This window comes from Notolabrus celidotus, chromosome 16 (assembly GCF_009762535.1).
Source record: "Notolabrus celidotus isolate fNotCel1 chromosome 16, fNotCel1.pri, whole genome shotgun sequence".
Taxonomy (NCBI): Eukaryota; Metazoa; Chordata; class Actinopteri; order Labriformes; family Labridae; genus Notolabrus; species Notolabrus celidotus.
This window is the reverse complement of record NC_048287.1, coordinates 3357434-3372487: the sequence shown is the minus strand read 5'-3', so window position 1 is coordinate 3372487 and position 15054 is coordinate 3357434. Positions and strand designations below refer to the sequence as shown.

General features: G+C 41.8%; 1 protein-coding gene across 5 annotated transcripts in view; it reads left to right on the top strand.

The window, feature by feature from the left end:
• trappc9 (trafficking protein particle complex 9) overlaps nt 1–15054 on the top strand; it is a 388126-nt gene that overhangs the window by 256175 nt on the left and 116897 nt on the right. For all 5 annotated transcript variants that reach the window (XM_034704883.1, XM_034704882.1, XM_034704884.1 and 2 more), the window contains 2 exons: nt 849–1002; nt 14066–14156. In XM_034704883.1, coding sequence (XP_034560774.1) covers nt 849–1002; nt 14066–14156 — 245 coding nt within the window. The remainder of the gene's footprint in view (nt 1–848; nt 1003–14065; nt 14157–15054) is intronic.

Sequence of the window (15054 nt, the reverse complement as noted above, 5' to 3'; positions counted from 1 at the left end):
GGTGCAGGATCTCAAACTCTGACCCTGACTTCAGATAGTCAATTACTTCTGACGGTGGCCGTCCGCTCCCAGTTACCTGTATTTTGCCCAGTATGTTGCGAAAAGGTTAAAATCCAGTCTGGGCTGTTTAACCAGTGTCATGCTGTTATCTTGTGCATCACTCTGGGTCGGGGGGGGTCTTTAGCCACCAGCTTTGTATTAGCATGTTGCCTCTGCAGGTGTTTGGACAGATTGGACGTGGAGTTCGTCGCGGTGGAAAGTTGTTTCTGTCCAGGGCACAGTCTATACTTCACCGTCAAATTCTTGTCCTTTCATGTCACATAGTCGAAGTAATGTGCATAACTCCAAAGAAAGATGCCTCGAAAGATGCTTTAATCTGGGCGTCTCTATCGTCTCCGCTCTCACCCTCCATGACCTCTAGCCTAAATCACAGACACGTCATGTGAATAGGGTCAGAGGGCACCGCGGGGTCGCGCATGAAAAGGGGCGTTTGTTTTGTTGTTCTGTACTCCCCTTATTTACACAGTCTATGGTCCTCAAGTTAGGCAGGTAGGTGAAGAGCTTAAAATAACCCAAGTAACGAGATCATTATTTGATTAGTAACGGTAATGTAATTACTATATGAGCAACAATAACGCGTTACATTACTGCGTTACAGACAAATGTAATCCCGTTACAGTAACGCGTTACTTTGTACCACGTTACCCCCAACACTGGTCATCAGTGACTTAAAACCCTGAATATGGTTCAAGTACTATGAACCTTGTAATAAAAGTATCATGATGGTCATTCTCTTTCCTCGTTTGCTTCAGTCTTGTAATTTGTGCGTCTTCTATCTCTCGTTGCAGGATGGCCATCCAGGTTGACAAGTTTGACTTTGAGAGCCTGCCACAGCCCGACCAGGAGACGGCACGCTTCACGAACCCCAAACAGCTGGAGGAGGAGCGACAGCACGCCCAGGGCTGCCAGATCAACAGCAAGCTGGGCATCTGCTGGAGCATCATATCCTTTCAGTGTTTACGTACACAGTTCAGATAAATCTGAGGGATCGGCCTGGGCTGAACATTCATTTTCAACAGGAACAACACGGTCAGACACATTTAGTCAGTGTTGCATCTATTAAATGTTTGTGGTTGAAACTAGTACAATCTATGATCCAGGACATCTGGATCCAACATCTGTACGCCCTCTGGTCATTTGGGAGCTTGTTCGTCTGTTCTTACAGATGTGAAAGCGTATGGCAGAGTACTTGCTGTTCTGATATTGTGAAGTAATGTCTTTATGTGTGTGTGTGTGTGTGTGTGTGTGTGTGTGTGTGTGTGTGTGTGTGTGTGTGTGTGTGTGTGTGTGTGTGTGTGTTTAATTGTACAATGTACTCTCAGCGTTATCATACAACATTTTCCCTAAGGCCCAGTTTGTGGGCATGCGTTGTGGTCCATCAAAGGTAATCTTTGACACCAGCATTGTCAGCTGGCTGCCCTCGGGGGACGACTCTTCCCATTCCCTTATGTAGGCTATCCTCTGCCCGATACGCATGCACCCAGCACTCATCAACAGCACACTCGTGAGAAATAAAACAACGTATAGGAAGGGTTTTATCATGTATGCAGGTTGTCTGTGCTCAGTGGAGCGGTTGAAGGAGTCACTTACATGTAAATGTGTTTCGCTCAAACTCAAGCTGTAGCAGCCATGACACTTAAAGTACATTTTAAAACCAGTTAAATTTACTGAGAAGGTGGATCAGAAATAAGTGTTTCTGATGCAAACAACATAGAACACGTTTGATGCCTTTTTTTGTCGTCTAAATCAGGGGTTCACAAACTTTTCAGCCCGCTACCCCCAAAATATAGGTGCCAAAGACTTGCGACCCCCACTGTCACTCAAAGTGATTTAATGTGGCTTCATTTAGCTGGTCTGCAGAAAATTGGTTTTCCAGCAGTGCTGGTTTGGTTGAGAAGACTCTTCAATTAAAGATGTGTGCAGCAGGCAGGGTTGTCGTGACTCAAGGCGAATTGGTCACAGGGTCCGTCCAGACCTCACAATTAGCGACAATATAACAGTAATTAGTGCTGGGCGATATTGAAAATGATGTTATCACGATAAAATGTTTCATATAACACCCAACACAGCTCCTGGTTCAAGCTCTTGTAATGTCACGCATTGACTACTGCAACTCTCTACTGGCAGGCCTCCCTGCATTCACAGTTAAACCTCTGCAAATGATCCTTAACGCAGCAGCAGCACGTCTGGTCTTCAACCAGCCTAAGACAGCTCATGTTACTCCCCTGCTCATCTCACTACACTGGCTTCCAGTTGCAGCTCGCATCAGATACAAAACTCTAATCATGACTTACAAAGCAGTCACCAAAACCGCTCCAGTTTACCTGGAACCCCTCATCCAGGTCTACTGCCCTTCTCGCCCGCTACGCTCAGCCTCTGAAAAGCGCCTAGTGCTTCCAGCACACAAGGCCTCAAAATCAAAATCACTAGCTGGACTCTTCTCTTCTGTTGTCCCTAAATGGTGGAATGAATTGGCCAACTCCATTCGATCTGCAGAGTCCCTCTCTACTTTCAAAAGACAGCTAAAGACCCAGCTCTTTAGGAAGCACTATGCACTTAGCTAGACTGTTCTCCACTGTTGTCCCCAGTGGCAGATCATGTCTTCCAGCTGCAATTGACTCACACTGTCCTGCTCTACTCTGGGAATCTGTGTTCAGGTCTTGAGTGACCCAGCACTTGGTACTTTGGTCATTATTGTGGTGATGTTAATTGTTGATGATGATAATGGAAGGTCTTGAATTGTTTGGTTGCTTCATTGTAGATGTTCCTTATTTTGAAAAAAAAAATCCTTACCTACTTTTGTGCATTGCCTTTACACTGCTTGGTAGTACCTGCACCCAAATTGACTTGAAGCACTTTGTTCCTCTTACTGATCTTGTTTCCTCTTGTCTAGATCTTTGCTTGTGTTGTTCTTGTTCTCGTATGTACGTCGCTTTGGATAAAAACGTCTGCTAAATGACATTGTAACATTGTAACATTGTAACATATCATTCGATATCGATGAATTTCAATTTATGATTTAATTTACATTTGAAGTCAGATTTTTGCTCCTGAGTGAAAGTTGAAGACAGTTTGTTAGTTTGTATCTGGATTTAGTTTCTGATGAACTTCTTGAATCCATCATTTCTGATGGTGCTAACAGGAAGCAGGTCTTTAATGTAAGATGAGATTTTTGTGAACTTTTCCCCTTTAAGATTACTAAGGGTTACAGGCAGAGTGATGTTGTTTCCCACAGTGCAGAGAATGCATCACGGTTTCGGTGCTCCGTTGTTTTACGGTCGCGGTGGACATTAAACGTCTTCAGAAGTTGACTCTGTGCTCTTCCTTTACCCACATCCTGAAAGTATATTTAACAAAGTGTATGAAGTTAATAGTTAACACAGAGTCAGCACAGTTACAGACTAACGACTCTGCTTTGAGCTGCTAGGTTTTGAGTTTTCTGCTTTTTAAACTGGGACGTATTGTCTGTTTGCTCGGCAGCAGAGCCTTAACTGGTCAGTTTCCTGCTGTCAAAAACTCTGCTGAAACTTATGAGTGTAATAACATGTTAGAGTTAAAAGGAGCTACAAGTCTTAATGCATGAAGTGCTGTGTATCAACACAGTTCTCATTATTTGGAGGTTCCTGCTGCACACATTAAAAGATTCAAGGACTGCCTGTCAGATTTCTGGTGCGCATGGCGTTCAGTTAATAATGAATCCAATCTCAGAGCTACTGAAGGTGCCATTATACTCCTTCTTTTATGAAGGCGTAAACACTCCCATCATTATGTGCATTGTTTTATCTACAAGTAACTTGGCAGCATGTAGGCAGGGACGAAGAAAGAAAATGACAATGTATGAAAATGTATTCCCAGTGGCACATCTCATTGCACAGCAATCTTCCTGAAAGTGCCTGTTTGATCATGTCTCCAGTTTAATTTGTGAATTTGTGGATTTAAACGTTTCCTTTGTGGCTGAACGACGTATTGGAAGGGTTGGTAATACAGCCATCCAAAGAAACATCCTGTTGCTGCTAATCACACAGAGAAATAATGTCTGACTTTTCTCTACTGCAGGGAAAAAGGACACACTTAGGATCCGTATCGGCCTGAATACATAACTTATGCTATTTTTAAAGGAGGCACCCCAACTCGTCACAGCTAAAAATAGAGAGTGTGACATTTCAGTCATCAACTTCATCAAAATCACATCTTCACAGTGGAGCCCTATCTTCAAACACAGTTAGTCTGATAAACATCTACACACAACTCGTGTTCGGCTACTCGTTCATTCAGCGTCAACACACAGGCGACCAAATTACACATGATGTTATCAAGTTAAGTCTGGATGGTATCGATGCTGTTATGATGAGGAGAAGAAAGAGGAGGACGTTTGTGGATGTGCAGATAGCCTTTAGTTTGTGTCACATTATTGGAATAGCACAGTTTAAATGATGCTTTGGACTGGTTTCCTTTTTACAACATGAAAGAGCAAGAGAGAGGTAAGACTTTGTTATGATGCTGAGGAAGAATATCTTACTTTGGTGTTTATGTGGAAGTGAATTTAACAAAACAGAAAAACCTCAAAACTCCAACACAGCGGCTGTCACATTTATGATGTGAACCACATCAGTTCACCATCAGAATCTTTGAACGGATCTTTCTTTCCTGGTTCTGTCATATCTTTTTGGTCCAACCTTTAAAGGGGACATATCAGGCTTTTTTCATCAATATATATTGGTCTAAGAGGTCCCCAAAACATGTCTTTAAAGTTTATGCTCAAAAAAACACTTTGAAATCAGATTTTGGTCTGCCTGAAAAACCCTCTTCTTCATTCCTCATCAGAACACTCTGTTTTCCCTCTGACCACGCCCCCTCCGGAAGTGGATGTGCCTCGGCTCTCCAGCACGTTGATCTAATGTTTACATGTTGGCTGAATATACACGGCTGCTCAGAGATCACGTTACTTCAACCCTCTGAATCTGATCCTGACGGAGAGGCGCCTGTAGCAGGACCTTTCTGAACCATTGGTCATAGATTTAGTGTTTCTTGTTGTTTTATTTATCAGTATGTAGACGTGTGTCTTGGTACACAGCTACGAACATGTAGCTATGTGGCTATGCTAACTAGCGCTAGCACGTATCCATGATAAATAAAAATCATCCACTAGATCTTCAAATCTGCAGACGTGGGGAGTAAAACCGACCTCTGCCAGAAAGGCAGCAGGACCTTTCTGAAGGATTGGTCACAGATTTAGTGTTTCTTGTTGTTTTATTTGTCAGTATGTCGACGTGTGTCTTGGTACACAGCTACAGCTACAGCTACAGCTACAGCTATGAAAATATAGCTATGTGGCTATGCTAATTAGCGCTAGCACTTATCCATGACAAATAAAAATCATCCACTAGATCTTCGAATCTGCAGACGTGGGGAGTAAAACTGACCTTTGTGTTTATTAAGACAGCCTACAACTAGCATGCCTCCCTCCTAAGCTCCTTGTTAGCACACATTTGTGCAGGGAATGAAAAACGGGGGAGGGATTCAGTATTATTTTATACAGTCTATGGGCTGAACAAGCTCCGAGCTCTGACTCCGTGACAGACCGGATATTGTTGTTACGTAACAAAAACACTGAAGTCTGAAACGGCTCGTTTCACACACATTTACAGAAAGGTGGAGAAATCAAAACAGGGGCAGAATGGATTTTTTCATTCTCGGGGGGTTTGTAGACATGCCAGGGACACATATTTCAGGTAAAGAACTATTTAAAAAGTCAATTTTGCATGATATGTCACCTTTAATAATAATAATAATAATAATAATAATAATAATAATAATAACACATTGTATTTAAAAGCGCCTTAAATGTATACAGGATGATTTTCAAAGTGATTCTGAATTTGACCGGGAGCCAGCGAAGCTGCTGGAGGACGGGGGTGATGTGGTGAAAGGAGTGGGTTCTGGTGATGATGCGGGCTGCAGAGTTCTGGACCAGCTGAAGTTTATGGATGGATTTGTGAGGGGCATCAAAGAGGAGCGAGTTACAGTAATCAGTGTGGAACCTGACGAGGCTGTGGAACAGGATAGCAGTGGTGTGAGGGATGGAAATATGCGGAGATGGAAATATGCAGAGCGGGTTATGTTATTGATGTGAGAGTGGAAAGAAAGTGAGCTGTTGAGGATGACACCCAGACTCTTTACCTGAGGGAAGAGGGACACTGTTGACCTGTCTATGGTGAGGGAGAAACTGTTGGCTTTGGATAAGGTGGATTTAGTACCAATAAGGATGAGTTCTGTTTTATCACTGTTACGTTTAAGGAAGTTGGAGGTGAACCAGGACTTGATCTCAGAGAGGCAGTGGGTGAGGGAGGAAGGAGGGAGAGTGGAGGAGGGTTTACTGGACAGATAGAGCTGGGTGTCATCCGCGAAGCAGTGGAAGTGGATGCCAAATTTACGGAAGATATTGCAGAGTGGGAGAAGGTAGATGATGAAGAGAAGGGGCCCCAGGACAGAGCCCTGGGGCACACCTGAAGTGATGGGGGAGGGTTGTGAAGTGAAGGATTTGAGTTGGATGAACTGAGTGCGGCCTGTGAGGTAGGAGTGAAACCAGTGCAGGGGGGGGTGTTAGTGATGCCTATGGAGGAGAGTCTATTGAGGAGGATGGGGTGAGAAATGGTGTGGAAGGCCGCACTCAGATCGAGGAGGATGAGGATGGAGATTAAACAGGAGCCAGCTGCCATGACGAGGTCGTTTGTGATCTTTACATGCACACAGACAGAGCTGGTAACACCCTTCACAGATAGTGATGAAGTGTCAGGCACTTAGTGAACAGTGTGCAGCATCACTGCTTGGATGCATTCAGACAGAGAAGATCTCTGCTGTGGAATACTGCTCTAAAAGAATCAAGTGTTTCCTCTCCTGGAGGGAGGAAGATAATTTAGACCTTCAAAAGAAACTTAATTTAAGTTGAGCTTGAAATAATGTTTTCAAAGTGTGACTTGAATGATAAGTTGTGATACATTTTAATGCCTGGAAACTTATATAAATTGGCTTTTTCATTTCCAGCCCTCGAGATCTGGAGAAGATTTGGAAAGGTGTTTGCCGAGTTCAGCTCTGTGTGGAGTTATATTTTTGTCTCTAAAGCTCTAATACGAGAGTTAATACCCTATAAATAATACCCAGTTATATTAATATATCCATGTTATTGTTCATCTCTGTTAGACTCTCTTTATGTCTCTGTTTCTCCTTGAAAGTGTTGAGCTGCTGAAGTGTAGATTGACTCCAGACTCAGGCGCAGTTTAGGATTTATTTCTAAATTGCACAGATCAGCTTTGAGGCATCATGCTCAGGAGTAACTGCTGACCATCACTATTTGTGTCCTTTCTCAATTACCCTTAGGCCTACAGGTTTTCTTGACCGCTCCACACTTTTCAATGTTCTCCTGACAGTTCACTCGCGAGAATGAAATGGGAAGCATTAATCAGCAAACAAAAGCAACAAGCATTTCTCGAAGCAAAGCAGGCAACACTTGGACAGCCTTTCTGTTTCGAATAAATGTGTTAACATGGGAAGTTTTGGATCAGGAAACCCATGTTGTCATTTGCACATTGTTGCTCAGTTTTACAGCAATCATACTAGATATATAAAGAGGATTTCTTCTCTGATCTGGACTCTTAAACCTAGATTATAATCCTGTTTTACTTGTTCAGCCAGAGCTTTATGTCCCTCTGAACCTAACCAGAGCTCAGAGGTCTGTGTCTGCTCAGCTGAGATGTGGTATCCTTCCTCTTGCATTAGAAACAGGTCGCTTCCACTCTGTTCCAGAGGAGGAGAGGAAGTGTTCCTTGTGTGATCTGGAGGAAGTTGAAAATGAAATGCACTTTTTATTCTACTGTCCTTCATATCATGATCTCAGGTGCCTCCTTTTCAACAAAATATCAGCAAACTGTCCTGATTTGTTTTCCATGTCTGATGAAGAGAGACTTCAGTTCCTGTTTACTCACAAAGTGTTCCAGTTTGCTCAGTTTGTGTTAAATGCTGTTCAGCAGCGTAGAAGCACACTCTATGTCTGATTTAGTTGTTGTCACTGCCAAATGTCTGAAGTGTACCACTGTGCTTTTGAATTACTTTAGGTCATTGTTGGACATGTGCAGGATTGTAACTGCTCTTCTTTCTTCTTTTTTCTTTTTCTTCTTATGTTGTTGCTCCTATTTTGTTTTGTTTTTGTAGGGTCTTGTAAGTCCATATGGGCTGGGCACCTTTATGGTGCATGACACGATGAATAATAAATAAACTAAACTAAACTAAACTGTTTACAGATAGATGTATCCAGTAGAGTTTACCAGGTTTATTTCCCAATCATTGCCGTCAGATTTACAGTGTGCCGTAAACATGGCCCATTTCCAAACCCACGTTTAAATATATGCCTTTGAAACCTCAATAAATCAGGGCGACCTTAATTCCCCTGCTCCCACCCATACCTGGGTTAGAGCCAGGAGAATTGATGTATAGATCAATAGACAGAGTCTCTTAATCATTTGCCAGTTTGACCCCGTGGTTCCAGTAAAGCTGCTCTCACACTGAACTCAAGAGGCAGTTATCCCGGTCCAGAGTTTATAAAATGAGACCTTTATCTGCAGTCTTTATCAAGTAAGCTGACCAGTGTGGTTTCCCACATGATCAATATGGGACTTTTGAGAGTGATAACATGCTCGTGTTAGTGAGAAAAATCTGTGTGTTCTAAAGAAAATGACACCGCTCAATGTTGTGCTGAAATCCAAAGACTCTCTCTATTTTAAATGAGTGAGGATTTCCAAGTAGCATGAGTTTTTAAAGGTATGCAAAAGCTGTTTACTCAGATACCTTTGCTTAAGTTTTCACCAAGCAGTAGCCTCCTGAGAAATGAAGCCCATGCAGAAGTGATAAAAACTGCAGTACCTCAAGTGTCCACTTGACATAGGCTGCAAAAGGCCACGCCTCTCTACAGCCCATCTTTGCAGGAAAAATTGCCTGGAACAAAAAACTCAACTCATCTTGATTTATATATCACCTTTCATACATATAAGGCTGCCTCAACTCCACCTCTGGGTTTTTGCTAGGTCGATCAAAAGTTAGGTAGCATTTCCTGAGACTGAGTCTACGTCCATGCTTTACACAGTCTATGATTTGAACCAGTTATAGAAGGACCATGGCCTCCTCCTCTTGATGCTGTGCTGCATGTGCTGTAACTAGTGCTGAGAGTGTCACAGACTGTGGAATCGAAGCATGCTCTGCGAGAAAAAAAATGTGACACCACTGTTTCCAAGCATTAAAAGACCCATGTTGGTTTCTGAAACCAGCTGGTACTGTAAATGTAGTTGTCAAACACTTGCCACAAAGATACAACCATTTTCTTAGTTTAGTGTCTTGCAGTAGATTTAAAGCCATTTGATGACTTAAGTCATTTGAATTCATGTACTTGGGACCTTTAATGTCTGCTGTGAATTATTCAACAATCTATTTAATGCTTTCAAAACATTTCGGCGCCACCTGTATTTAAAGTTTGGCTCATTTAAAGCTAGGGTTGGTAGCCACAGAAAACTAGCATGAATTTGAATGTAGCATTTCCTCAGGACTCCGTCTAACCCCTCCCCCCCTCCCCTCGGTGATCCTCCAAAATGACGCCCCCGCTCACATGCACGAGCGCCGCTGATTCATGACCATATGATGGTGACTGATTCAAAACCGGTCCTCAGCACATGGTTTGTGTTTTGCACTACGTCAACTCATGTCTCACTCAGCGGTAAGAAAACACCAAAACATTCTCATAGTGAAAGTTAAAAACACAAACAAACATGAAATGTACGCTTTACAGGAGGCGGGCAGAACGGCAGGACGGGATTTGATTGGTTTCATCATTTGGCTCCTGATGGCAGGGATTGGTTGGTGTTTTCCCAGGTTTACTCCGGCTGTAGATAGCAGCTTTTTTTACCTCTTTTTTAAGAACACATTATGTATTGATTACCATGGGGTAGGGATGTAAGGATACACTCAACCCACTATTCAATTCGAATCCTGATTTTTGGTTCACGATACGATTCACTCACGATTCTCTAACGATTTTCAAGTAAACCGGATTGAACTCAAAATTGAAATAACAATTATTTTATTTCAATTCTCAGATATGGACAGTTGTAATATATATATTTTTATCTTATATTTATTTGTAAACAAAGTAATCATTTTTAATTTTTAAGGTGTGTTATACCTCAAATAAAACCACTGCACACTTTTTTTCAGCACCTTGTAAAAAAACTAAAATCACTGTACAAAAATACCTTGTTGGAAAATTTCAAAACAATTATAGAGAAACGGAAAGTGAACAATTCCCAAATGAAAGTATGAAATATTAAAACAAATAAGGCAAATCTCTTTAAATTAGGGATGAAAATTTCAAGTATTTTCTGTGATCGATCTTTGGAAATGTTAAGTATTAATTATCGTTTAATCATAAAAAAAACCATGAATGTTTTCCATGTCAAAAATAATGCCAAATGCTTTTTTTTCCCTAATTCAAACTTTCCTTCACGACTCAGTGTATATTACTGACAGTATTAAACAGCTACAGATCATATTGAGGTGTTCAAAATGTTAAACACGCTGAATATCAACGTGAGGAGCAGGCTTATAAATAATCTCTGTGGACGCATGGTCATAGAGTGAAGACTCAGACTACAACATGTGGATTTACTGCAACAGGACAACTGAACAGGATCAGATTTTGGACTCAGTGTCCAGCTTTCTCATTCGCATTGAGAAAAATAAGCATTTAAACACGGTCAGGTGTCAGCTGGGAGTGCAACCGAGTCATTATCAGTCCAGCGGCGGAGAAAAAAAGCGCTCGTGGAGACCTGTCACTCAGCTGAGCGACTCCGCTGTGAGCAACACCTTCAGTCAGCTGATTCTGAAACATGCTTTAAACTTCAAACACCTCCACTCAGCGAGGGACGAGAGAGCAGCAAGAGACTTCATGATGCTGAAAAAACAGAGTTTATTGCAGATAGTGCCTTCTACTGTTTAAAAATAATATCCAGATAAAAATGTTGTTGAATTGATTTTAATCCACCCTTATTTTGTGTCGATTTTTTTTATTTTTTTTTTACAGTCTTCAGATATATCCTCACATCCCTACCATCGGGACATAAAGATCATTTTAACCAGTGTAACAAAGAGTGTATCTAAATCTGACTACCAACCCCAGCTTTAAATAGTTTATTTTCTGAGCACATCTTTGTTCTGAGAACGAGTTAACATCATTATTGGGATCAAGCCAATGTTTCTTGCATAATATCAGATAACGATGCAAAGAAACCTTCCACAGCAGTTGTTTGTAATTGAAATGTTCTGCACACACTTCACTAAGGGTGAAATCATGCAGTACTTTCAAGGCTGCTCTACAAACCAAGCTATTCTGTGTACAGTGTGCTCTTAATTTATTATATGACGTGGTGTGTCCATTTTAAAGCCCACCTGTATGAGGGCCCACTAAGAATTCAAGTCTAAAGTTGGGCGCGTGGTTCACTGACCATCAGGCCTCTGCAGCACCCAGATAAAGTTGTGCTGTAGCCACTAGGTGCTCCTGCTATCAAACAGCTCCACTGGAGCCTTAAAGTGGAAGCTCTGTTTGTTCATGCTCCAAGCGCTCAAAGCCACAACACTGCCATTGTTTGCTGTAGTTCAGTCAACTATGATGCAGGTGCATGTTGTGACATGTCATTCAGTATGAGTCAGACTGACTTTGGAAACCATCCAGCAGGCACAGTGGGAGCACTTTCAGCACAGTGTTTTGTCTGCATCTCTCTCAGCCTTCATGCACACTGTACTCTCGCTCAAAGGTTAATAGACACAGGTTTAGTGCTCTGGGCCCTGCTTGTCTCACCCATTGTCCCAAATGTCAGCAGTGTAAATGATCATCGCTGTGCTTATCACCACATATTATCTGGGTAATTGCTTTCTGACAGTCATATTTGTTTTGAAGCTTCGTTCAAACATGGACAGCGTGTAGATCACTTTCAGATGTCGTTACCTCTGCCGCCTTCAACATCCAAATACATGACAGAAAAATAACATGAAGATGGTTTCAAAGGAACTGCTTTCCCTCCTGTAACTTTATGCTGCTGTCACTTTGGACGATAATATCACTCCAGTTCCTGAATCAGCAGAAACTGACCATTCATACATCCCAGTATTTCATTCTCCTTTGAAGTCTCCATGAGGGGCTAGCTGCAGTTCTCATTATGTATGACTGATAACAGTATTGTTAGCCTTCATAACTAATTGACAGTGTTGTTACATTTACACATTTCCCAGTGCCATGGTTCCAATGATAACTAGAGTGTAAAGTCCAAAGAAAAGACTAAAACTCATTGTGTGTCTTTGTATAGAAGGATCGGCTGAAGTCAAACCAAAGATTCAACACTACAGCTCACACCAACACTGCTAACATGCAGCTGTTAGACATGTATAATGTTTTTCTTTCTTTTGTTTTAAACATTTTTATAAGTGTACTAAACTAGCATGCTAACATTTCACAATAGCACGAGAACAAAGTACAGCAGTGTGACGGGGAGATCACCCGTTTCATTGGTCTACCACTCTCTCCATCACTGTCTCAGCAGATGTGTCTAACATGAGTCTGGTCCTGCTGGAGGTTTCTGCCTGTTAAAGGAAGTTTGTCCTTGCCACTGTAACTTGCTAAATGCTGCAAAGTGCTCTGCTCATGGTGGATTAAGATGAGATCAGACTGAGTCCTGTCTGGAAGATGGGACTGGATCTGATCCTGTCTTGATGTTGGGTCTGTTAATAATAGAACATAGAGTACGGTCTAGACCAGCTCTGTTTGGGAAGAGTCTGAGGAGAACATTTGTTGGGATTCGGTGCTGTATAAATAGAGATTGATTGATTGATTGACCAGCAACATTTTTGAACTACCTTTATGCAATTCTTTAATTTTGGAGCCGAGCTTGTGGGGGATCAGTTTAGTTGTACGTGACTCATCCACACCAATGAATTTAAGCAGCTATTTGACTAAAAATGAAAATGTTGTACAAACATTCATGATCTCCTGAAAACAAATACTAATGACATGTCATATGCTTCAACAATAGCTCAACATTTTACTTGTCCTGTGAAATATTTTCAATTCAATTCAATTCAAACCTTTATTTATTCTCGAAAAGACATTGAGGTTTCCCTCATTTCCAATGTCGTCGAGATCACAGTTAGATTAGAAACAACAAACAAACAAACAAACAAACAAACACAATCATACACAAAACAATAGATTAATTAAAACAGATACAGTTTGAGACACAGTGGTCAGAGATCAAGGTCTTGAACTCTGCAAGAGATGGAAAGGATCTCAGCTTCAAAGTCTGTTGGAGGGTATTCCATGATTTAGGAGCATCAATGGAGAATTTAACATCAAACATCTACAACTGTGTACAATCAATCAATCAATCTTTATTTATATAGCGCCAAATCCCAACAAATGTTCTCCTCAGACTCTTTCCAAACAGAGCAGGTCTAGACCGTACTCTATGTTCTACTATTAACAAAGACCCAACATCAAGACAGGATTAGATCCAGTCCCATCTTACAGACAGGACTCAGTCTGATCTCATCTTAATCCACCATGAGCAGAGCACTTTGCAGCATTTAGCAAGTTACAGTGGCAAGGACAAACTTCCTTTAACAGGCAGAAACCTCCAGCAGGACCAGACTCATGTTAGACACACATCTGCTGAGACCGAGTTGAAGAGAGGGATAGAGGGAGATAAAGAGCATTAACAAAATGCACTGTTTTACATTAAAATCATCATCACAGCATCTTCTTGTTGTTGCAGTTTTAGCCTTATGTTCTCTCAGTCTACATTTTGATTCATGTTTTAACCTGCTGCTGACATTGAAGGCATCATTTACTTGTGTATACAGCTGAATGTCTCATCTAACCAACCCTTGAAATGTTGCTTTCCTTAACTATATCCACCCTTCTCTGCGGCGCACTGGAGAGGCCAGTGTGGAGGGAGTCCTCAACCAGCTGGTCCTGGAGCACCTGCAGCTTGCTCCTTTGCAGTGGGGTGAGTCTTTGTCCCGTATGTGTGTGTGTGTGTGTGTGTGTGTGTGTGTGTGTGTGTGTGTGTGTGTGTGTGTGTGAATGTAGCACAGCGAACATAGGCTTACATCCCAGCCATGATTTTGAGTGTGTGAACGTTCACAGTTTTACATGTGATAGCATGATCTGTTCATGTTGGGAACATTTAAAATTTTCAGTGTATTTTATCCAAATGAAGAATGAAATCTCTACCTGTCAGTCAGTGCATGAGTCTATAAAATGGGGCTCAAGCAGTGTTGTTATTGGCATTTCTAATGGGCCACCGTCTATTTCAGAGAAGTGTAGACAGCAGCTTGGGAATTGTGCAAATCAGCGGGGACACAGAATTTGAAGGAGCACTTTTTGGTCGCACCATCTGTGATCATCCTCTGAAATCACTTTTGATTTTCTGCGGATGTTTGTTTTCTGAGATACCGGGTTTCTCTTTGGGCCCTGCCAGCATTTTGATTAGTCAGCTGGGGCTGTCCTGCTCTTGCAAGGAAAAGCAATCTGCAAAATGACACAGCAGCAGATTGAGCATGGAATTGCAAGAATCTATTGAGACAGAAATAAGAGGGGATGAAGGCAAATAACTCAGTGGGCTCACTGTTCTTCAGCTGGCATTTGACATGCATCTCCCTCTGCAAAGTGAAACTGTTGCGAAGATGTTGAAACACACAACCTAAGGGACTGACATTCCTCATTGCGTGTGTGCTCGGTGCTGTTTCAGAGGCTTCTCTTGTGTCTTCAGGAGCGTTTTTGCAGTTCCATTCCAGACCATTGCAAGCCTTGCTGATTAGCAAATAATTTGCCTCAGCCCATTAGGATGCCTTTATCAGGGTTGCAAAGACTATCACAGGCTCAATTACGGGTGTAGTTGGAGC